This window comes from Oryzias melastigma, linkage group LG5 (genome assembly GCF_002922805.2).
Source record: "Oryzias melastigma strain HK-1 linkage group LG5, ASM292280v2, whole genome shotgun sequence".
NCBI lineage: Eukaryota > Metazoa > Chordata > Actinopteri > Beloniformes > Adrianichthyidae > Oryzias > Oryzias melastigma.
In genome coordinates, this window is record NC_050516.1 from 27850350 (window position 1) to 27875328 (window position 24979).

At 36.8% G+C, this 24979-nt stretch overlaps 1 protein-coding gene across 5 annotated transcripts in view; it reads right to left on the reverse strand.

Annotated features, from left to right (window-relative positions):
- Window positions 1-24979, reverse strand: part of kcnab2a (potassium voltage-gated channel, shaker-related subfamily, beta member 2 a) — a 104864-nt gene that overhangs the window by 33448 nt on the left and 46437 nt on the right. The window contains exon 1 of one of the 5 annotated variants that reach the window (XM_024269229.2): window positions 4231-6002. The exons of the other annotated variants lie outside the window; for them this stretch is intronic. Coding sequence (XP_024124997.1) covers window positions 4231-4442 — 212 coding nt within the window. The 5' untranslated portion in view covers window positions 4443-6002. Of the gene's footprint in view, window positions 1-4230; window positions 6003-24979 lie in introns of those variants that run through there. 5 annotated transcript variants of the gene reach the window in all.

The following is a 24979-nucleotide window of genomic DNA, read 5'->3' on the forward strand; positions in this document are numbered from 1 at the left end:
AATCACAAGCCTCTCTGTGAGCATCATTAATTCAGTTCCGACTGGAGGCATTTATCATTCCTCCGACGAGGTGCAGCCTCATAGTCAACTCCGGTGATTTTAACCAGTCAGAGGCAGAACAACAGACGGCCCAATAAAACCTCCGTGCCCTCAGAAGACGCTTGCTTTGATGGTTTCAGAGGCCTTGTGGGTAGAGGTCGCTCTCCGCCTTGCACGCACAGTTTCTCAAAGATGCAGGCAGCTCTGATTCAAGGCTGCCGAGAAAGGATAAAAAAAAAAAAAAAATTGAGAGCAAACTCAGTGGAGCTGAATATTTTGTGGAGCTGATAACCAAGGAAGGTTTTGTTTAACCCTTTAACACCAGAACCCCAGTGTTTATGTTCTTTGATTTACTGTAACTTTTCAACCGTTAACACGATCAATGTCATTCCAGCAACTTGTAAAGGAGAAAAGCAGCCCTTGAAAAGCTACAGTATGTGAAATATTTTGTGCTTAAGCGTCACACATGATGCCTCAGATGTTAAAGGGTTAAAACCCTGCTTAGGTTTAAGAAACTTTTTATATAGAAACCTGAACTGCATATAGCATTACCTGCAATAATGCTAGTGTGAATACTGTAAACTGAATTTGGCTGCTGAAGATGCTTAAATTGATAGCTAAAAACGCTGAATCTGATAGCTGAAAATGCTGGCGCTAAGAGCTGAAAACGCTAAAGCTAAGAGTTTGCTAAAATATTAGCTAAATGAAAAATTAGCCTACAAGACTGGGAAAATATTCTAATTTAGCCAAAACAGCTAGCATGTAGCTGAAATATTAGCTATACTCCAAGATAGCCTAAAACACTGAGAAAAAGGCTAAATTAGCCAAAACAGCTAACATTAAGCTAATATTTTAGCTTAACTCCAATTACCCTAAAAAAAAATACAAAAAGCCTAAATTACCTAAAACACCACGTAGCTGACATATTAGCTAAACTCCAAATTAGCCTAAAAAAACTGAAAAAAGTCTAAATTAGCCAAATAGTTAGCATGTAGCTGAAATATCAGCCAAACTCTAGAATAGCCTAAAAAACTGAAAAAAGTTAAAACTACCCGAAACATCTAGCATGTGGCCGACATATTAGCTAAACTCCAAATTAGCCTAAAAAAATGAAAAAAGCCTAAATTACCCAAAACAGCTACCATAAAGCTAATATATTAGCTAAAATTCAAATGAGCCAAAAAACAGAAAAAAGCTTAAATTAGCCAAAACTTCTGGCTGACATATTAGCAAAACTCCAAATTAGCCTAAAAACAGAAAAAAAGCCAAAATTAGCCAAAAAAAGATGACATGACGCTAATATATTAGTTAAATGGTAAATTAGCCTAAAAAACTGAAAAAAGCCAAAATTACTCAAAATAGCTAGCATGTAGCTGACATATTAGCTAAGCTCAAAATTACCCTAAAAAACTTTAAAAAGTCTAAATTAGCTAAAATAGCTAGCATGTAGCTGTAATATTAGCTAAACTCCAAAATAGTTTAAAAAGCCTTAGTAACTGTCTAAACAGGTGAAAAAGCTCGCAGAATGCCGATATAACTAAACAAGCTGCTGGAATTACATTGATCGCGTTAATTGGTGAGAAGTTACAATAAGTTGAAGATTTTGTATTTAAGCGTCACCGACGACGCCTCAGGGGTTAAAGGGTTAATAGTTTTTTTTGGATGTCCAGTTATGAAAGTATTCAAGATGTCAAAATAAAAAAAAATCTCTTAATCAGAGGAAGAAAGCAGAATGGAACAGAGTAATGGACGCTTTCATTTAAGGCTTTGCAAGCTTCAACTCCAAGAGGCACGTTTGAGAGATTCGCTGTGACATGAGCGCAGATCACTCCAGCACACTATTCTTCCTCTTGGGCATAGTGGTTACACCAGCATTAACCAAAGCACCCCCCTCCCCCGTTTCCTTCACTCTCTCCTTCCTTCCCTTTCATTTCTGCCCCTTCAAAACAAAACCAAAAACACTATGTCGTGCCCTCGGCGCACGAATCTCTGCGCTTCACGCTGCATCAAGGCATGCATTACCTTGGGTTTACATCAGATACGAGCCCAGATCCCCCAAAACACACTTCCCGTTATGTACTTTGTACAGCACTGCAACAGCAAAGAACACAAACAGCCGCTGGCCCCCCAAGCTGAAAATTATTTCTCTCATTCAATATCATTAGCCTCAATAATGACAGTGTGCCTCTACATGACGAGGACGCCTCTAGCAAATCAGATACGAAGGACTGCGATGTGAGTTCAAGACAACACAGACGGGCAATTTGGCTCCTCCAATCAGCTTGTTTTTTTGTTTCAACAATAGGCCGAGTTTTGGTTTCCGTTATCTTCAGATTTGCACCATTTGAACTGACAGATTTTTCACACTCAAGTCTGTTTTAGCAGGTTTACGACTCGTCCGGGGAGGAAAGTCCATAAATGAAGAACACAGTGTGACAAAAGTTCTGCAAGTTAGTTCTAATAAAAAAACCTAGACAACACGACTCATCGAATCAACCAATTTTAGAACTTTTGTTAATTGATATAACATTTCACTTTTTACAGAGTCATCCAAGTTAATTAGTCGTTTTGTTGTTTTTATCTCTAAACTGATGTGCGGTTTCCAATGCTGCGTCTGCCATTCATTATATGTTTTTAAAATACTTTATATATATTTCATTAAATATACGTTTTGAAGTTTTTAAAAAAACAACCGTAGGCTCTTATTGAGTTTTTTCTGGTTGACTCAGATTGCCAGCCTCCTTTGTTTAAGTCTTTTTTTTAAACAAATGAAGGAAAGAAGCTGCACGTCTTCTTAAAGGTTTAATGCACGACCCAACTAGTCAAGTAATTGTGAAAATAATAAATAAATAATCCCTAGTTACTCGACTAATCTGGAAAATAAAGAAAAATCTCAGATTGGTCAACTAATTGGGAAAATCGTAAGTAATTAGTAATCGTAAGTAATTAGTCGACTGATTAAAAAAATTAAAATACATAAATAAATAAATAAATCGCAGATTAGTTGAGTAACTAGGAAAATAATAAGTAAATAATCACTTATTAGTCAACTTATCTGAAGAAAAAAAATTGCTGATTAGTCAATTAATTGGGAAAATAATAAATAAATAATCCCTCATTAGTCGACTAATCTGGAAAAAAAATCACGAATTAGTCGACTAATTGAGGGAAGAAAAAAAAAATCACAAAAATAATGACTTAGTGGGAAAAAATAGTCGCTAATTAGTTGACTAATCTTAAAAAAGGAAGAAAAAAAAAGCTGATTAGTCGATTAATCGGAAAAAATATCGCTAATTAGTCGACTATTAAAATAGTTATTTGTGGCAGCCCAAAATACAATAAAGTTACATTATTTGCGTTTCAAACTCAATTTATCTCATTTCTGGTCAGCTGGCTGCAGATTCTATTATTTTGGGTTCTACCTCTGACTTTAACTCTTCAATCTTCACATTTTAAAGATATCATTCATCCTGTTAATCTCCCTGAATTATTCTGTATTATTTTAGTCCTGGTGAACAGGCCTGACTAATTTGAATCATTTAATAACACAATAACACTTCCGTTTTGATGCTTTGTGTTCTAATCTTGAGCCTGGATGCTTGAAACGTGTTGTGTTCAAACAAATTCATTTCCCAGCTTTTGGTTCTTGAGAATTTTTACACCCAAACAGGCTTAGTTTCTTCCAGTAAATAAAATATGGAGCTTTTTAAACAGCACATCAGACCGAGAGCAACTGAACTGTAAATATCACAGTTATTGACTGAAGGGTAGGGATAAAAAACCCTTTACTGCACCACACTATGCCTGCGAGCTCCAGCAGCATCCCTGCGGTATGCTTTATGTAATGTTTGTTTTTATTTGCATGTCAGGGGTGTTTTTTAATGCTACATTTATCAAACTGCAACATGAGTTGCTGCAGTCTTTACAGATTCAAAAATTTAAATAAATATGTATTTATTTTTTAACGTAAATTTGGGTTGACATTTAAAAAAAACAGCAGAGGAGGTTGGTGCATTTGTTTGTTTGTTAGTTCTTTCCTTATGAGCACGTAAATTACAAATATTTTATTTATCTTAAGTAAGTGAGATGAGGTGAATTTGACAAAAATGTTGTTTTAATTCAAAATCTTCCTCCTTTAGACTTTAGTAACTAAATTTGAAAGTGTCAGGTGAACGTTCCAGACACTCCTACCTATACTTCATGCCAGTCTTGACACTTTGCTCGCTGGAGGAGGGCACGCTCTGAACCGAGAGTTGCCCGAGACTTCGAGCCACCATGGCCACGGCTCGGAACTTGCTGCGGGTGCCTGTGCTGGGGCTGTTGGCGTTCTGCCGGTTCAGACGGTCCTCTGTGTTCCGGCTCACCCCCCCGCGGTGATCCGTGCACACTAATGACACCTGCATCCTGGCTTCCGGCTGACAGTCCGAGTGAGAGGCTTTTAATTAAAATCTTCTGCGGGTAAATCAGATATGAAATACTCCCCGCGGTGGGAAAAGTCCTCTCCAAATGAGGAGACGGTTCCGTCCGGAAGATGCTGTTGCTCCGAAACCAACACTGCAGTTTTGTTGGAAATCACTGCCTCGTTTTTTTAAAATGAGTGCTGAGCTCACAATGCTAAGCTGCAAAAAAAAAAAAAAAGGATGATGAATCACTGATGAAATAAAAATCCTATCAAAGGAAGTGCAGATGAAGGAAGAACACCATCGATTCTCTTGGACAGCAGGTGTATAAAACCAGAAACTCAAAGAGAGTCCAGTGAAACAAAAACCAGAAAGTAGAAGTTGTTAGAATGTCCTTTCAGATTGTTCCTCCATTCCTCACAACAGTCAGATTCCTTCAAAGTAAGCTTCAATCAAGATAACTAATAAATCCACGCAAAGAAATGGAGAAAATGAAGCAGCTTTTCATCTTTAAGTCCGTCCTGACAGTTGCCCCGGCTGATGCATATTCTCTCAACACAATGGCACACTGGTTATAAAAAAAAAAAAAAAAAAAGGGACAGCCTCAGTTTCACTTCCCAGCTTTGACTGTTCCCTGGATTAAACTTACATCTGTTTGGCTTGCGCTAAGCAAAAAGCCAGATAGAGCACAAAGGCGAGAGATGAGAGGAAAGAGAGGGAGAGCGGGAGCGAGTGAATGTGGTGGGAGGGATATGAAGAGAGGCTATGAGGAGGAAAATTCAGAGACTCACAGCAGCGTGAGAGCAAGCCATTGAAATCTGTTGTGTGTGTGCAGCACCTCTCCCAAGAAAGGAGCGAGCATTTTTGTGCTCATGTTTGTCCATCTGTTGCCCTGCAGTCCGGCTTCATTTAGTTTATTCTGTCAGAAGGAAAGAGGGGTATGAGGGCTGGACTGTGTAACCCCAGAAAAGGGGGACACATTCAACTAGAATATTTATTATGTAACTTTATCAGTCTTAGTACAAAGCAGCCGTCACTCAGACGTCTTTGTCTTTGATGGGTTTAAGGTTATTTCTGCTCCCTCCAGCCTGAAGACTCAGAAACTGACCTGCTAACAAAAAAATAAAAAAAATGCTCTTAGGTCAGCAGGAAGCACACATTAAACTGAAGATATGATGGTAATAATTGGAGGCTGAAAGTGAACGCCACAGAAGCTGGACTCGGTGTGAGAGTGGCTGCAAATTGACGAGACAATAGACGGTGCACACACTCCTAGTAATATAATACTGAAGCTTATCTGAGTGGACCAGCGGCTGAGCCTTGGAGATAATTAAAAGAGATGCCATTAGGAGCAGGCATGCATGGCGTTGGAGAAGAAACCTCCATCAAAGGGATTCAGCGAGAGGGATGCTGGAAACTCCAGAACCTATTCTTAGTCTTACAACCTTTTGGTCTCCAGAGCTTCGATAAAACAAAACCAGATTTTTGTCTTGATTTAGCGAGCCTAAAATGTTCCAGGGGATCTTCCCAGCCATTAGAAAAGACAGACGGGTTAAAGAAACTGCTAAGTGATGTGATGAAATATGTCAGCTTTTGAAATAGGAGCAGAGGCGAGTTTGAGGTAAGATAACTCGCAGTTTGTTTTTTACAGGAGTTCAGCATGAAAACAAAATACTAAACTGAAAAGGTGATGCCTCTGCTCTGTTCAGGGGCCACAAGAGACACAGTTCAGTAATTTATACAAAATAAAGCTCAGAACAAAAAGCCACGCCCCCTCAGAGGAGATTTTGGAAACAGAGGCTTCAGATCAACATGAAAAATTGCTTTATAAGACATTTAGGTGGAAAACTTCTTAATTAAACCACAACTGGGAACATTTCTTAATCTAAACAATTGTCATGGGGGGATTTAAAATCACACTATTTACTCCCACATCAAATACATAATAAGTCACGGTTATACATTCAGCACATGTATTGATTGAAGCTGCAGCCATCGTTGAAAGTGTGCAGACTTCAGCAGTTTAGCTATTAACGACGGATCGGTCAAACTGCATTTTGTGCAGATGATCGACCCTGACCACCAAATGCAAACCGGTGCACAAAACGGCGTGCTCATCAGAGCGGGAAAATGTCATAAATTAGAGCGCACCAAATCCACTGTTGCCTCATAATTAACAAAAAACAGCAGAAGCTACAAAAAAATTTGCAAACAACATCACAAGAAACATCACTAATGTGAGAAACCCTGCATGTCACTTGCTGTGATCTAATAATTCACACATCTGACACCTCCATCTAACAACAAGCTTTTCACAACACTAAAGCACAAGAGGAGATAAAAGCAGATGATTATTAAAGATTAGGGGGAGCTAATTACTATTTGACAGTCATAACTTAGTAAAAGAGCAATACTAACCATCTCTGCCTCAAGGATTAATAAATCCAGTCAGTGACCCATTTCTGTATTTTCATACAGAAACAGAAAGATAATGATTAGTGGTTTGATCTTCATCTCTCTCTCTATATATATTATCTAATTGGATTGTAAAGGTTATTTTGCACAATTAGGAGCAAAGCATCAAAGAGCCTTTGGAAAAGCTGCTTACTCTTTCCTTTTAAACTTAAGGACACTTTAATTGTTTTTTTTAGATAAATACTTATCAGGCAAACACTGGCCTAAGCTAAAAGCTGCTTTGTGGCCATTCATCAAACTGTGCGTTCGGATTCATTGTTTATTCAGACAATGTCACAAGATAAATCAGTCCTTGTGGACGCGTCGCTGAAAAGAAACTGCATTTTGGTGTACAAATTAAGAACACGAATAGTGCTAAAATGGGGATTATCCTTTAAAAGTTCTTTGTTGCATTAATTAAAAAACTAAAGACTTTAATTTTGATGTGATTTTCTGAAGTGCTAAACAAATTGAAATCATTGTAATCTTCTCCCATTTGTCCGAGCCTTCACCTTCTCACTTTGATTAGGAATATTAGTTTTTTTTTTTATTACCTCTAGAGCTTTAAAAAATCTTCAGATACTCCATCACTACAAGTGCATGTGAGAGAACGATAGAACCATTTGCTTTAGTCAATGTGAATGGAGAAAAAAAAGATAAACCTGCAGCTAAATGTGATTAAATCTGTGGCTGAGGTAAAATTAACGAGAACCCGTTCCTCTTCAGAGAAACAACTAACTGGAGAAAAACATCCCATTTTAAAAGCAGCTACTTACAATAAAACAGAGATAGAAAGTGTAGGCTGATATTTCATAGTGCACATTGACAATCTTACAACTTCTAAAGTATTTTAAAAGAATATTACACGCATACGAACACACACAATCAATTTTATTGGTTGGGTTCTGCTCGTCTTTGCAGCCTCTCAGAGTCCTACAGGCCATCGCTGACGTCATGCTGTAATGAGGCCCCAAGAGTCGGTTGTGGTTGCACAGGATTTTTAACTCACACAACTGACCTCTGACAAACTACAGCCCACATATTGCAGCTAAGCAACAGCGGAAGAGGCAAACCTTCATCAAAAGTTCCCAAGAAAGTGTTGAGACGATTCACAACGACCCATCTCAAAGCTTTTTCTCAGCTAAAACTGAGACCTACACACAATGACATCAACACAACTGGTGTAGAAGTTGTCGTCCTGTGAGGCAGCCGTTAACTCTCAGAAACTTGTCCTCGGATTCAGTTGTGACTTTGGATCTGCCGAGGTTCTTCCTGTCAGAGTTCCTTTCAGTTCCTGAGCACCATTTGACGGTAAATGAAACTGTACTTACTGACACCTTGACTTTCTTTCCAATCTCTCTTTGAGAGAGCTACAATTTCCCGTTTTATAATGGTCTGTCTTTCTTCCATTGTTAGATGTCATTTTTTGAAACAACACAGTGCTTTCAGCTGAACAATAATGTTCAAGAGGGTAGGGGACTAAAGTGTGTTCCAGCTTTTCTGCAGACAGAAACAGTTGTAGGAACCTCTGTTGTGCAAAAAAGGTTTTCGCTTGTTAATCCATTTGAAAAAGGCTCTTTTGAAACTCCTAAATGACAACGATTCTTTGGTTTTGGGTGACTATATCTTTGCTTAAACCTCTGGAAGTTCAAAAGTTACTTCCATGCAACTTGAAGCTGTTAAATTGAATGTAACTGGAACCTGAACTGGACAAAAGAACTTGGATAATAGAAGAGTCCTAAAACCTCTGAGTGGTTGTGTAGCTGTTCATTTTAATAGATAGGTATTAGACCTAAGTCTTAAAATAAATTTATTAATAATGCATTGATCTTTACTTAAGAAAATCAATATTCATTAAACAAATCGATTAAATTAAAGTAATTCTTTGGGTTGTTTGGGGGAAAAATTGTTTTTTTAATTTTAGATATTATAATTTTGTTGATAATATCTACACTTTAGTCTAGTTTTTAATCTCTAATTAAGTGGACATTGGTTTTCAAAAGTCGAACTTTGCTAAATAAATCCATTTTAAATCTAGTTGTGACTCCATATGACATAAATACAGAATTTTGCCAGTGATACTGGGGCACATTGGTAATTTAAAGACCCACTCCAATGAAAATGGTGTTTTTAACAAGCTCGTGTAGCATTTTAACAATTTAGATGAGGTGATGCAAAACACTCAATATAGTGTTGACAGATAGTTAATATATTTGTTAAGCTTGTAAGCAGTTTTGGTAGACAATGGTCTCACTTTCGATGTTTGTGAATCTTATAAAGTATGTTAATAAACCTTATCTGGCTTATTATGCAAATACATGTCTAACTAATAACCTATAAACACATTAATAATGTTTGTTAAGGAATCTGGTTATAAAGTGTTACTAATTTTTCTCATGACGGAGGACATTTATAAAAGAATCTAAGATTTGAATTCCATTTCTGAGTATTTCTTTAATCAAATTGCGGTCGGGTTGCTCCGCGTCAACTGTCCCGCACCGACAACTCAGAGGAAAATTTCTAATGAGCTTTCTATATTAGTAATTAAAATACCACTGGGAACAATTTTATAATAGAAAATAATAGAGCATCCTTCTACCAATGTATTCATTTCCTCTGGACTTCCTGGTATTGCTAAAAATAATTTTTTGTAATGTCCCTTATACTCTACCATCCTGACAAGAACTTCCCAAAACAAGGCGGACCTTACCTTAAATGTGGGCTAAAATCTAACAAACAAATTAGGCGACAAGTAATATGCTTTTAAAACTAAATTAAATTATAATTACTGGCTAACAGTCGCTGGGATGGGCAACTCCAGGCCTCGAGGGCCGCAATCCTGCGGGTTTTCAAACATCCCCTCATCTGGCATGTTCCTATTGGCTGGACACACCTGAATCAGGTAATCAGTCATAAGTAGGACTTGGAAATCTGGGAATCATGCAGACACTACAGCCCTCGAGGCCTGGAGTTGCCTATCCCTGGTCCAGTGTGTAGCCCGCCTTCACCTGACAGTAGTTGGACAAGCTCAAGCATCCCCCTGACCCCACATGAAAGTTCCTGGTATGGAAGGAAACCCCAAGTGTTTTTACAAACCTTTTCTTCTATGTAAAGAGGTGCTTTAAGCTTAATAGTAGATGAAATTGATTAAAATCACGGATACACACATTTACAAATAATATATAGTGACAAATTGCTCAAAAAAGGTCAAATGTAATGTTCAAAAGGTTCAGCATTTGTCTATTTACATTTAACAGCTTCAGTCAGGAGCATCCGTGCCAAGCAGTGGTTGTTAATGTTGTGCAAGTGAAGCCAAATACAAAGACCACAGCTTTACTAAAAATACAACTTTTAACCAGCTGCCCAGCAGATAATTCAACATCATTTATTGAGAGTTTTATTCAATAGATTTTGGAAAAAAGAAGCATGGCTTGAAGTTTGAGATGCGGTTGGGGAGGAAGAGGTGCATGTGTGAGTGTGTGCTTGAGAGGATGACAGGGGCTTCAGAAAGTTAACTCAAACTAATGTGAGGTCTGGCAGAGTGACAGTGTTGATGGACAGATGCGATAATGCTTTCCTGGCAGCATAATGCATCTGGAGGCTGCATCTTAAGATTTGTGGGTGCTGGCTGTTAAGTCACTCTAATGAGGATGTGGCTGAAGGAAGAACAAACACGGAATTGGGATTCCGATGCTCATAAGCTGATTTTCTGAAACAACTTTAAAGCCAGATGATGTGAAACATTTAAACTCAAAAAGTCCTTCAGATTTAGATTAACAAGCATATAAAGAAATGTAGACTAAGTCTTTGGAGATTATGGGATTTCCTAAGGAAATAATAGAGGAGTAAGGATGGACATAGGTCACATCTGTGAGAAGCGAGTGCTGCGATTCTTAACTCTCCAGTGAACATGACAGATTCCCGGCAGACAGCCGGGCTCAGGAGGTGCTGTCGGTTCAGCTGTCCCCTCTGACACATCTAACAGAGCAAAAAGAGCTGAGATAATCAAAAAATAAAAAATATATTATTCAGGAATCCCCTGCACTTGTGTAATTTATGAAACCATGGAAAGAAATAAAGAGAATTCTGTTGTTATTTACATTTGAAAATAATAATTGTGTTAAAATTGTTAACATTTGTACTTAAAAATACAATAAAAAAGAAAAAAAAAGCTCTTTTTTGATCATTATAACACAGTACTGAAATTTTAGAAGCATTATTAAAAAAATAAAGTAGCTTAAATCAAAGCAAGCTAATAACTAGAATATGATTAAACTAAAAAATAAGTGCACGAACAGTCACATACTCTGTTTAAAGGCAGATCCTCTCTCTGCCTGTTTGGATTATTTCACTAAAACATGAGTTCAGAGAGAAGTCTGAAAAACTTTGTACTGGGAGGAGAACGAAAGAATGAAGTTTAGTAATTGTGACAATCTCTGTCCTAAATGGGTTCATCTTTTTCTAATGTCTACAATGGAATTTGCAGTAATAAAATGAGTGATGTTTGCAGAGAAAGTCTGTTGCAACACTAGCTGAGATACAGAGACTCTCAAGGCCACGCTAGACTAGTAACATGTCCTGATCGTCTTACCGACGATGAACTCGACTTCAAGAAGCCAATTCAGAGTTTAAAAAAATTTAAGGAACACATTCAATTGCTGGGTTTCTAAAGCCTCGGTTCCACTGAGCAATCCAGTACGGTTCGGTCGGGTTAGGACTAGTACGGTATGGATCAGTTAATTCTGGCAAGTGTTTCCACTCAGTAAAGTCTCAGTTTGTTTTCACGGTGCATGCACGGTGCAGACCGCCATTGCGTCATTGTAGTGTTATGACTAGAAAATCAACAACAAAAAGGTCATCCAGCAGCTCGTCTTTTTCTTGATTTACTTTTTGTGCATTGGTACATAAGTGTTTCCCCTTTTTTCGTAGGGGTTATGGACCAGAGACCTCCAGGATTACACAGAGTCCAAGAACATGGAGAACACCACCTCTCTGTAAATGTAACTCCACGCGGCTGCACCAGTTCAGGTTTTAGAAAAAAGAAAAAAAAAACCTCTTTACAGTCCTTTGTGTGACGTAGGACATTACTAGTCCATTTAATAAATGTCTTTGAGTACGTTAGTTTGGATATTTAAAATGTACACATTAGTTAAACATTTCAGACAAACAGTAGAGTTTGGCCAAGAAAAGATATTAATTATAAAAATGATACAAAAATACAAACTGTTAAACTAAACTGGAAAAACAGAAGAATGCTGCAATATGTATTTAAGTGATTCACCATAAAAAGCGTTGGCAAAGAACAGGAGGGATCGTGCCAACTGATATGCAAAGAAGTAACAGCTTCTACACAACTACAAAAGGAGGCTGACGAAAATGTCGATTACTTAATGGAGTTCAAATCCACCTGTGTTGAATCACAAAAGCGCTTTTACTGCATTTCTTGGAAGTCAGTCGGGTGTGAAACAAGTTTTCCTCTGAATTAATCAGCAGCTCCAAACCAACCCATAAAAATGTTCAAAACACCTGGGGTGGATATTCCTCACAAGGAGGAGAAACACCTCAGTAATCTGTAACCAATAGCTACGGTCTTCTGTTGCTTAGAAAGAACAAAGTATTGAATCCTTACATCCCTTGTAGCAAGAGATAGCAAAGGTGAGTGAAGAGTTCATTTAAAAAGCTGGATTAAAAAAAATAAAATAATAGGATGTAAACTTGAACAATATCAAGAACCAGCCTAAAGGTGAAGATCCCAAGAAACTAAAACTCGAATAGTGACAAACATACACAAAGACACTTAAAAATAAAAACAAACCTCATATGGTATCATAGCATTAACCACACCATTAACACAAAAACAGGATGCCTCCAGCTCGTAATCATTAGAATAACAACATATGTTTGAGTGTCATTATCAGTTTAAATGTGTTCTAAATGTGCAAAATCAAGAACTATTCAATGTAAAATGAGTCATTTGAGATTTTTTTTTACCACAAAGTGAAATCAAAGATATAGATTAAAAAATCTAATGGCTCAACCTGAACTTGTTGTTCAACCTTGTATGTGACATAAAGGTCTTTAAATATAATAACCTACAAAAATCACAACAAAATGGCATTGTGTAATTCTTGGCATTTCCACTTCTTGTGCCTACGCTCGGCTTCTGACTAGAACATTTTGACAAGCTGTCAGACCAAACTAGACCCAGTTAGCTCTAAAAGGAACTGGAGATGCCACCTCTGGAAACCAAAGATACATCACTCCATGGAAGTAAGCATCAATTCCTTCATTTTGAGGTAAAGTCAGGACAGTTGTGTGCTGCTCAGAGTTGTGTGTTTGTCGGGCATTTTGCCTGAGGTAAACAATATTGAGCGAACAGGTTAATTGCGCAGCCCAGTCAACTGTATCTAGCTGCAGCTGTGGATACGACTTGGTTTTCTAAATTTAGTGCTTGAGTAGGGGATTGCCTGATGCAAAACGTCACAGTAGATCTAATAAAAAAAAAAAAAAACATGCTGCAGGGCAACAGAAAGTGACATTAATAAAAGTTAAACATGTCTGAGTAGATATTATCAGGCTTTTTTGTGTGTTTACTATTAAGTGGGAGAAATAAACAAGTAACAAGAAAAAATCCAAAGTATGAAAATCTACAAAAATAAGACAAAACAGGTAAATAAAAACTCTCATTTTAGGTGTTTAAATGCCGTTTCTTTTTTCTCTAAGTTTAAACTATAGAAAGAGTTGTGAATTTGCTGGACATAAAACGTCAAGGTTGCAAGGACTGCAAAGGGGTGGAGGAGGCTGCATTATGTCAAGTGCAAGCGCAGATATTTGCATTAAAATCTCTGCTTAAGTTCAGCTGGTAAACTGGAACGTCTGTGCCACCAAGTGGAGATGAGCTGAAACTCTTTTCAGTAAGAACACCACTCATTCTGAAATATAGCCCTAATCTCTATCAGCATTAAGCGTATTTTATATATATATATACATAAAATAAATATCACCACCCACTATCTTACCCCTCCTAGGGTAGTCAGATAATAAAAGTTTTAGCTAAATGCTAAAAACAACAGAGATACTTTTCTTTTTTTTTTGCAAAAAAAATGTAAAGGTACATGAACTGACAGCTAAGAGATATGCACTTTACTCATGTTGCTGTTGTTTATTTGGACGAGTAAGTCAATTCTAAATATTTTAAATGGGTTTAATTTAGATTGTGTGACTTCCAGCTGTCAAAACGTAAGAGAACTGCTTGAATTGTTGCAGTTCATATAAGTTGTAATGTTAACGAGTTTACAAAGGTTCTATTTAAACGTGATTCTGCAATAAATGCTTGGAACTGTGCACGTTAAAAAAATGAGAATTTTATTATGGTATTTCTGTGTAAAATAAATCATCTGTGGAAAAGTAGGATTTCAGGGTTTATTTTTTCTTGCTCAAAACATATCGAACCGTGACGCTCATATCGAACAGTAACCAAACTGTATTGTTGCATACTATATATATATATATATATATACATACATATATATATATATATATTCGTGCCTTGAAAAAATCTCATATTCCATTATTTATTTATGTTTATAGCTAAAATTCCAATGCCCCAGAGTCAATAACTCTCAAGCAAACCATAAGACTGATTATTTTTGGCTTCAAAGTCAAATGAAAAAAATAGTTTTTAACAAAATAAGGGTGTTATGCTTGGAAGACTGTCTAGAATGTGGCCAAAGAGCTCAAACATGTTAGCTTTGGGAAACATTCCAATAGTTTATGCCCCTATGCACTGAACTACAACATTAAAAACAGTGTAATTAATAAAACAAAAAATATACATCTTTTGGTCAAAAATCAGTTTTTAGCCTTTATGCATGATTTACAGAGAAATGTTTTAAAAGAGAACGATCTTGGATAATAATATCACTAAAATAATACATTTTACTCTTTGTATTAATATAAATAATGCTTTTCTGCCCCCTAGTGACTAAAAGTATACTAACACTGCACTAATATAGTTCCCCCTAATCAAAACTTTAAAATACATCTATATTGAAATATGTTTAGGAAAATGGGATTGAACTAGGAAGGAATAGAAGCTGTAGTTTAAAGGCTCCTACCAGAAAACATCCACTGAGCATAAAGACAGACGCAGACGTAATGGATGTTTTTACCTCTTCCATTAGTGTTAAGTCACTATAAAACCTACAACCACTCAGTCCTTCTCCATATAGTCCTGGAGACACAAAGCTTCCTGTCTCACCACTCTGACATCAAGCTGGCTCCTTCCTGCTGCCAGGCTTCTGGAATCAGGTCGTAAGGACTTCTTTGTTTCAAGCTTTACATTATTTTTCTAAATTTATATTTAAACCAGTATTTCAATTCAGTTCAATATATATAATTGTAAAATTTTTGTAACATCCTAGAAAAGGTTGTTGCTCAGACTGATGGAGTTAATCATTCATAAAAAAAAAAAAAAATCAAACTATTGATTTTAACATCCACAAACATTAATTGAACCACATAAACTTGAAATAAATGGAAAAAGTAGATTTGCCAAAAAAGTTGTGACTATTTTTTACACCAAAAAAACAAAAAGGGGATTTATGTGCTCAAAGTAACATCATCCTCCTATATTTTATTTTGAAGTGATATCACAAACCCGGTGAAGGACCGGTGACTTTGCTTTAGACCGTAAAAAGGTAAGTACAGGTGGTGCCATGAAACCGGGCCTGCAGATGGCAACAGTGCATGTGAAGGGAGCCAGCTCTGCCCGCTATCATGTCACCGCTCGAGTGAAAACGACAGCAGTTGTGCCTGTGTTTGATGAAAGTTATCCAAGGTCCCGACAATACCAACATCAGCCCAGCACGCCACATGAGCCAAGACAACAGACAGCCAGCACGCCACGTCAGTTCAACAGTTCAGGACAATATGAGAGAAGTTTCTAATTGGGTTTTCCTCTGTATACTGTGTCACACTCATTAGAAATGGATAACATAACAATAACGTTTATATTAAATCTATATTCATAAGATTCAAATCACAATTTGAAAACTTCAGCCTATTAAAAGTTTTTGGTGCTTTTATTTAAATTCATTGTTATTTAAAAAAAAAAATACATTTAAAGCTTCTAGTTGTGACAATTTTTTTCTTAAAGTTGTGATGAGGAAATGCAATATGACAGTAATTTATCTAAAATAAAAGCAATAAAAGAAAAGTTTCAATAAACTTTCTTGTCCAAACTTCCGAAAAGGAGCAGCAGAGAGAAAAGACTGCTGTTTGTGATCAAGGGGGGAGGTAAAAAGACAGTTGCTGTGAATTTAAGGGGCCAGATAACTCCTTACGGAGCAGTATGTCCTTCCTATGTAGTTGGGCAAATATGCCAGCGACCTAGATGATTAAAATAAAACCTGGGCTCCGGCATCTGTGCATTAGTGCAGTCTGACCAGAGCACTGAACAAAGCATATGGTGTTTTTATCATGGAAGGAGCAGAACACTACCAAACAAACTGCCTAAGAAGTAAAAAAACAAAAAAAAAAAAGAATCAGTTTCTGGAAAAAAAGCAACAAGTTTACAAAAAAAAAAAAAAAACTACAACAGACGAGTTTAGAAGACGGCAAAGCTCCTGACTCTTGAATTATTTCATCTGCTGCCTGTCTGCACTCACCCAAGTCCTGGTCCAGATACTGAGCTGCCCCCTAAAGCTCTACCTCTCTCTTACCTGTACTTCATGCCTGTCTGAAAAGACACACACTCCTCCAGGGCTAAGCCATTCATCTTCAGGAAGTCTTCCATGTTCTTAATCTGAGCAGCAATCCTCTGCTCCCGCAGTCTCTGCAGCTCAGCTTGGTCAGTGAGCCTGGTTGGGGGCTGATTTAGCCCCTGGTCCGAGTGGTAGCGGTTGATGCCGCTTCGGATGCTCTCACTGTACGACATAGACAGCATCTTGCCGCTGCCGCTGCTGCTGCTCTTCCGAACACCGCTTCCTGGCGCTGGCGGTTTGGGGATCTGCAGATTTTCAGGAGGACAATGACTGGGTCTGCGCTTGTCAGAAGGCACCCGGGGCCCGCTAGAATACCCTCCCGCAAACATACTGCCCCGACTCCTTACTCCTCGGTCAGACCCGTGCAGTGGAAAACAAAGTAGTGAGACGGTTGAAGCAAAGAGTTGGCGGGGTATGGACACCTTAAATAGCACCTGGTCCAAAAAAAAAAGAAATGCTCTCTTGCTTGCAGCAGCACACGGCCATGCATCCTGTAATCAGAGTCTGCATAATACACCGACACTCCCCTCACATTACAGGTACACATCGCCAGGGTAACACTGATAGGGAGCATCCAGGTGACTTGCTGGAAATAAGGAGCAGGACAGAAAAGGACAAACGCCATCTGCAAACAGGAAGCATTCAAACGTGCATAGAGTGAGAGGAGGGGCCACATTCCTTTAGTCACTGTCAATTCTCTGGTAAAAAAAAGAAAAAACAAAACATGATATATTGTATATAGAACACAAAGGTCGAAAGGTGTAAACTGGTGCAGCTAAAGCACAAACGTGACCATTTTAAAGAGTCACTTCGATCATCCTTTGATCTATTGTAAAAGTGTTCCCAGTGGTTTTTTAATTATGATTATGCAGTTTTAGCCAAATGTTTTTCTTAAAAACTGCTGTTTCCTAGGACATAGTTTCTGAAAAGCAGCAGGAGCTTATTAGAAATTCACTTCTGAGCTGTGTACGGGACTGTTTGTGTGGAGCAACCCCGCCCCCTTTCCTCTCCTCGTTACTGAGAGCTCTCTGTTTACATGCTCTCCAGCTACCTTTCTGCTCCTCTCAACCCCAAGCTAACATAACAGCTGCAATATTGAAGCCATCCAGTTGGAGAGTTTTGATCCAGATTTCAGTTCAGAAGAGAAAAACAAAGATAGTCGTCCAGAAGTGGATACATCAGAATAGAGCGGAGGCTTGTGGCCTACCCAGAGTATTTTCTACATTACAATTAAGATATTTTTCAAACGACATTCTGATTCACAACGATTTGAATAAAGAAATACTTAGAAATGCTGTTTGAAGTTGAATTTTCTTTATACATCAGGAAAAATACTACAAGAACATGTTAGAAACACCAAGTTTCATCGGAGTGGATCTTTACCATGAACTCATACGGCTTTGGGATGTACTGAAGAACAAGTCAACCCAATAATATCTTCCCAAATGTACACACTAGAGTGCTGCTATAGCTATTAATTTAATCCATCTCACTACAACTTGCATTGTCTAGAGTAGGGGTCAGCAACACGGTGCCCACGTTCACCAGGTTGGCCCAAAGGACCAGACAAGTTCTCCTCAGGTCTCTTCGAAAAATAACAAAACTCACTTGTAAGCTGCGTCTAAAATCTAAGTTTATTCTGATGCTACTTTTTATTACACTTGCATTTACATAGATTAAAAAAATAAAATGTCAACTCCAGTTCAAAGATCATTAATTTAGTCAAAAATGCTGCAGATTTGGTCATTAGTTCAAAATGAGACAAGATTTGTTTAAAAATGTGTAAGTTGGTTTTCTTTAACATGACATAATTGATAAACATGGTACAACATAGTGAAAATGGGACATTTTTCCCCATGAAATACAAGAGATCATCTGAAAATGTAACAATTACTGAGATTAATAAAGTGCTGAATATCGATATTTGTTTCCTAGCTTGTTGTTATTGTTGATGATTATGGTGAGAAATCAGTGTCTTTACATAGAGGAGTATCATTATTCCTTATTAATTCATTATTAATATTGTATAGCTAAAGGAAAACTACCCCAGGTCAAAATAAATAAATAAATTGATCCCAAAAAGAAGAAAAAAATACAAGTTCTATTTAAAACATGACAATATTTTAGTTTCATTTAAAAAAACACAGAATATTTCAAACCTTGAAGAACTAAAGTCGAATATCTGCATATAAATTGTGAGACTCTACTATAGTCTAACAAAACAAAACAAAACAAAAATGTTGAGTCCAAGGAGTGAAATACCAAGAACATAAAAGTTATATATCTTTTCTCTAGAAATACAAGTTCATCCATCAAAGGAATAGAATATCTTTTTTTTATTTTCAACCCAAAAAACTTAAAAAAATTAAATTAAAGTGCTTTACAAAAGAAGCATAAAATCGAATCAAAACACAAGAGGCAATAAAATCCAATAATAAAAACATAGTTAAACACATACTAAAAGTTCACCTGAATAAAAACGTCTTGACCTGGGATTTCAAACAGTCACTCTGACACAGCGACAATGGGAGAGAGTTCCAAAGACGAGGAGAGACCTCCTCTAGTCTTAAAGTGGGTTTTTGGAAAGATGTTGGTTGAAAAACCTCAAAGATCGGGCAGAAGAGTATGGGGTTAAAAGGTCAGAGATGTGTGTCGCAGTTTGACCACGCAAGGCTCCTAAAACTAAAGGTAAAATTTGAAATTTGATAGGTAACCAGTGTAAAGCAGACAAGAGAGGAGTGATGAGTGTCAGTTTACTGGTTCTAGTAAAAAACTACCACTACAACTCCTAGAAAACTGATGTAATTTCTAGTTGGAGAAAGTGAAAATAATTGTGCTCACAAGATATTTTTAGAACATCCTGTAAAAACACTTTACCAAGTCTACAAGACACACATTTATGAGTAATGTGCAAATCTACAAATTGAAGGCAACAATTGTCCTCCTACTGCATGATACAGGAAATCGAAATCCTTATATAAATAGGAAGCATGTCTGGTTACTTTTGAAAAGTAGACCAGCAAACAACAGTGCAGGCGGTCTGGAAGGTCAGAAAGGGTGAAAACCAAATTTGTAGTGTGGCTTTAAACCTAAGACCGAGGGCTACCGACTGCTTATTGCTCTGTGGGACCTCTGGTAAACAGCTTAACAGCCAATAAAAGGAAATTTTGAACCTTTCTTACTCAAATCCCTCACAATGTGAATGTCAAACTATTTTATTTTATCTCTTAATCTATTGTTTATTGGTGAATATGATGAGTTCAGAGTTTGGCCAAAACGTACATTTACATTTTCTCCTCTTTTTCACGAGACATTTCTCGTCTTCATCACAGTAAGTCACTGAAGCTTCACTGGCAAATCTCTACAACCTTTAGTGTAGATTGGCCAGAGTTTAAGATAGAATCAAGTCATCAAAAAAAGAAAATTATTACAGCTTAAAGTTACAGTGATAACATTTTCTTTCTTTTTAGTAGTACAAGTTCATCTGATGTTTAAAGTGTCCAGTTTCTAAATGATATCCTAAAAGTACTTATGGTACAATATTCAAAAGTCATGGACATAACAAATGACCAGCATAGACTAGTACTACACACAATTATTTACTTACATTTTTGTAAGTATTAGTAGAATATTGTGTGGCATTTATTATTGTAAATTGTGTCATGTTGTACCCGTGTCTTCTCTCATGTACCGGGACCTGAGGTCCAATCTCATGCCAGTGACACTCATTTATCCATTGGTTTGACAATATAAATCCCTGAATTATAAACTTAATCTTTATAAATTGGGATGTTTAGAAAAAATATTACTGAAAAAAAATTGCAATTCCAATGTGTTTTTTTTAAGAGTATGCATCATGAACATCAAATTACACCATACTGCTGACTTGGCATCTATCTTCAGCTCCAGACAGTATTGATCGTGTAAATATCCTTACAGAATAAAATCAAGTCTTGAACAGCATTTTCTTTGCCTCTCAGCAAAGTGTCTAATTTTCTAAATCCTCATTTTAAACCGTTTCTGAAGGATAGCAACCAAACGGGAAATTGTAGATTTGCATGAAAATTGGAAAACCCAAATAGCGTATGATTTTGATTTAAGTAAAAAAAAAAAAAATACTAAGCAATAATGACCAGATACAAGCTCTTTTCTATCAACTACAAATATGAGTATTCCCCTAAAAAGCAGAAGCTGTCTCCTTTGGACCAACAACACAATATAGGAATAAAATAAAAACTTTCGCTAAAGCAGAAGTTTATCTGTCTGAGGCTTCAGGCAAGGCTGCATGCAGATCGCATCCACTAAATTTTACGATATTTCCACACATACATAATCCACATGCAATCAAAGATGTTGGGCGTGCGTCGAAATGCGCGTTTTGCCTCAAACTCACCCGATTTCTTGGAGGTCGGCTCATGAGCAAAGCTGCGGTTTTCTAGTTAGCTCTTATAAACAGGCACTGTGGACAGTCGTAAAGCAGGTCCACCCAAACTGGGAGTGTCTTACTAGAAAAAGGTCTAAACCAATTAGTGAATGAGAGAGAGCATCCCTCCCCTCGCCGCTTGGACCAAACTCTATCATCCCAACCAACACCTCTCCTCCTCTCCCTCTCTATGAGATCACATGGAAGAAATCCATTTATGTCGTTTAGCAGCCCGCCGTGTTTCTGCTAACCGCAGCAAATATTATCAGGCCTGAATTATTCACAAAAGCTTTTGCACTAAAAGCATCTAATGTTGTTCCACAGGAAAGAATGCTAAGAGCTAGACAATGGGGAGGTGGATGAGTCCTGCGTGCATTTGAAGCACAAACTCACATTTGAGAAATCAAATAAAAATAGATGCATTAAATTCCAAATGTATTGCATCATAATGATGCTTAAAATATATTTATATATCATAAAATTTGAAAACTTTTGTGAGATCTTCATTTGGTCTTAGAGTTTCCATTTTCCTACCCAAACAAATGCATTGTCACATTTAGAATAGTTCTAATTGGCTAATAAAAACACACCTCATTTTCATCTCAGAGGAAATACATAACTGAACTGGTTCTCAAGGGGATAAAAAGACATTCACATTCTCACAACATATTGTGCGCAGCAGAAGTTATGCATAGGAATGTTGCATGAGTCTGGCCTGAAGGCTCACACTTTGAAATAAAAGGACTACCAAGAAGAAAATTACATTCACCCACTGTGATAAAAGGAAAAAAAAAGCTGTAAGCTAACAATATAAAAGCTTCCAAGCTGCTATATCATATTTGCAGCTGTGAAACTTGTAGCGGAGGTGTAATACTACACTGAAACTATTACTAACCTCCACTGGCGTAAACTTTTATTTCTCAGGCTTGAATCTCTACACAAGAGCCACAAATACTGTAGACCAAATGTCCACATCTTTAATGTTTTGGAAGGTGTTAGTTTCCCTAAAATTCTCAAACGATAAACCAACAGCTACAAAAAATAAAACGTACTTTTGGACAAACTGGATCCTTAGGGATGTAAAAAATTGATATGTTGGATCAAGCAACTACAGTATCGTTAGAAAACCACAGATATGAACTAGAAAAGTTGCATTACCTGCGATAATGCCAGTGTGAATGCTTTTTGCTGAAAGTGGTTGCTGAAGATGAAAAAGATATTAGCAAAATGCTAAATTTGCTAAAAAGCTAAAAATTTCGTGAAAGAACTATGAAAGAGCGCTAAAGTTTAACTACATTTCTGAAAAATTTGTAGTAAACTTGCTTAAATAGGCCTAATACATGCATAGTTTGCAAACAATATTTAGCTAAAATAATTGCTAAACTCCAAATTAGCATAAAAAACCTCAACAGATGCCAAATTAGCCACAAAAGCTACCACGTTGCTTAAACACTAACTAAACTCTAAAATAGCCTAAAATTCCTCAGTGAACTAAATTAGTCAGAAATGTTAGAATAAAATAGAAGCTGAACTCTAAGTTAGCATAATCTACTAAAATGTTTAAATTTCAGAACTTTGGGGCATATTTTGCTCAATATTTAAAAAACTATCATGTTTATAAATACCAATAATACTACCAGTAATGTCCTGAACAAGCTGAACGTTTTGATACCAAGATTGCTGAAATTGATTGTGATAAAGTTTTTAAGTGCCGAAAAACGTACGGAAAGGAGCAGAAGAACCACTATAATTATGCTTACTAAACATTCACACAACAAGGTTGAACGTGGTTAAAAGATATAAAATAAATCAAGAAGTAAATAATTGATTTCTGTCAAACTGCAGTTTCTCTTTCTGTTTTTTTTAGTCATCCAATCATAATCTTGTTTCTTCCAAGTCAAAACCTGAATAAATTTCTCTGTCAAATGTCGCGCATTATTATTTATAGCTTTAAATGCCATATGAATAAGAAATATCTAGATTTTATTTTTTTTTCATAAAAGAATCAGACTGTATCGTGTTGCCAAAAAGTTAGTAGAATCCGTTATGTATAGATTCGTGGATCGAGATGTGTATCGAATCGTGTGATTCATCCTTTTAGATCATAAAATACAAAAAAGCAGCACACAAAAGTTTAGCATTTCATTAGAGGTACACAAAATGAAAAAAAAAACATCGTCATTGGTGACATCAGTGTTACAAAGAAAACAGAGAGGTCAGTTTTTATTATAATCTGGACTAACAGTGTCCTCATCGTACGTGACGTGAACTTTTGTCTTGGGGTTGTTGGTTTAAGTCCCTGGACTAACAAGAATAAACCTCAATGGGCCAATACTAAACAATGTTTGTCTTAATAATGTCAGCCCTCTATGACACTTGTGGCTCTTTTATCCCTCCATTGTGGCTCTTTGACTTTAAAGAAAAATGCAAACAATCTGAATAAATATTGAGGTAATAATTTTAGTTCATTTGTTCAGGATCATCATTTTTGTTTAGACTTTAACATGTCAGATAACTAAGCAAAAGGAGTGTAAAAGATTTAATCCACTATCAGAGCAGTTTATTATTAGTAAAAGTCTCAAACATATTTTTATTTCCTGCTGCAAAACAGTGTCGTGTTGCTGTTCAGAGACATAAATTGCATTTACAGGCATATATTTTTAATTTGATTCTACATTAATGTTCATATTCAATAGTAAAAGTAAAAGTTTGACTTGACTTTCTTACATTTTTAATTCAAGTAAACCAGTTGCAGCTTAGTTTGACACTTTATTTTGAAAGAAACGTGGATGTGCAGCTGTTAAAATAACAGCTTAAAATTCTTACTAATGGAAAAATAAAACACTGTAGATATTAAAATGTTGCATTTAAAAACAATATTTTGTAAATTAATATTTTAATGGCCACACAAAGCCTAAATAGAAAGTATTTTTCAAAATGGTGAAAGTGGAACTTTTGTGGCTCTGGTTGGGTTTTGATGTGTAAAAAAACTGGGCCAAATGGTTCTTATAGCGTCAAAGGTTGCAGATCCATGCTCTATGTCCACTACTGGCTGTTCAGGGTCAATGTCAGCATCAGATCCAAAGCAGAACAACAAAAACATCACAACCATTTAGAGTCACATCTTTAAACCATCCATCCATCTAAACCTGCTATCATTTTGGGCTCACGTGGCTGCTGGAGCCTATCCCAGTTACTGCTGAGAAAAGGAAGGGTACACCCTGAACGGGTTGCCAGATCATTGCAGAAACAATTTCTCTCACGACAAAAAAAAGCCACTCATACACCAGCAGAACATGCAAACTCCACACAGAAAGGTCCGATCTGGGACTCAAACCACATCCTTCTTACTGTGAGGTGACAGTGCTAACCACTACACCACAGTCCAGCCCTCTTTATACCATATGTCCCAAATGTTGGCTCATGTTGGTGGTTGTACTAATTAGCATATCTTACCTGAAAAAGGAATAATGTAGCCAAAATAAAAGCATTAAAATTATGTCTGCAGGACAATAAAACACATAGTGATTGCATCAAACTAAAGGTGACTTTACTCATGTAAAGTATCATGTTTCACTTTCCGGTATCATCCTACTTGAGGAAAAAAAAAAACAGAACAGACGATCAGTTATCGAAGAGGTTTACACTAGAAAGAAATGTCTTCACAGAACAGCCTGATTGCTAGTGCCAGCACCCTCAGTCAGAGCTTTAGGGCTGGATCAGCAAGAATTGAATATTGAGACAATGAAATATGATGACCTTCACCATTATTTTTTTATGGATAGTTTTATTTTACTAAGAAAATCTTCCTTAAAAAAAGTGACCTAAATGTAAATGAAGCAAAAATGAACGTCTGATGGGATCAGTTTTGTTTACAATATTTTGAGAAAAATACAGTG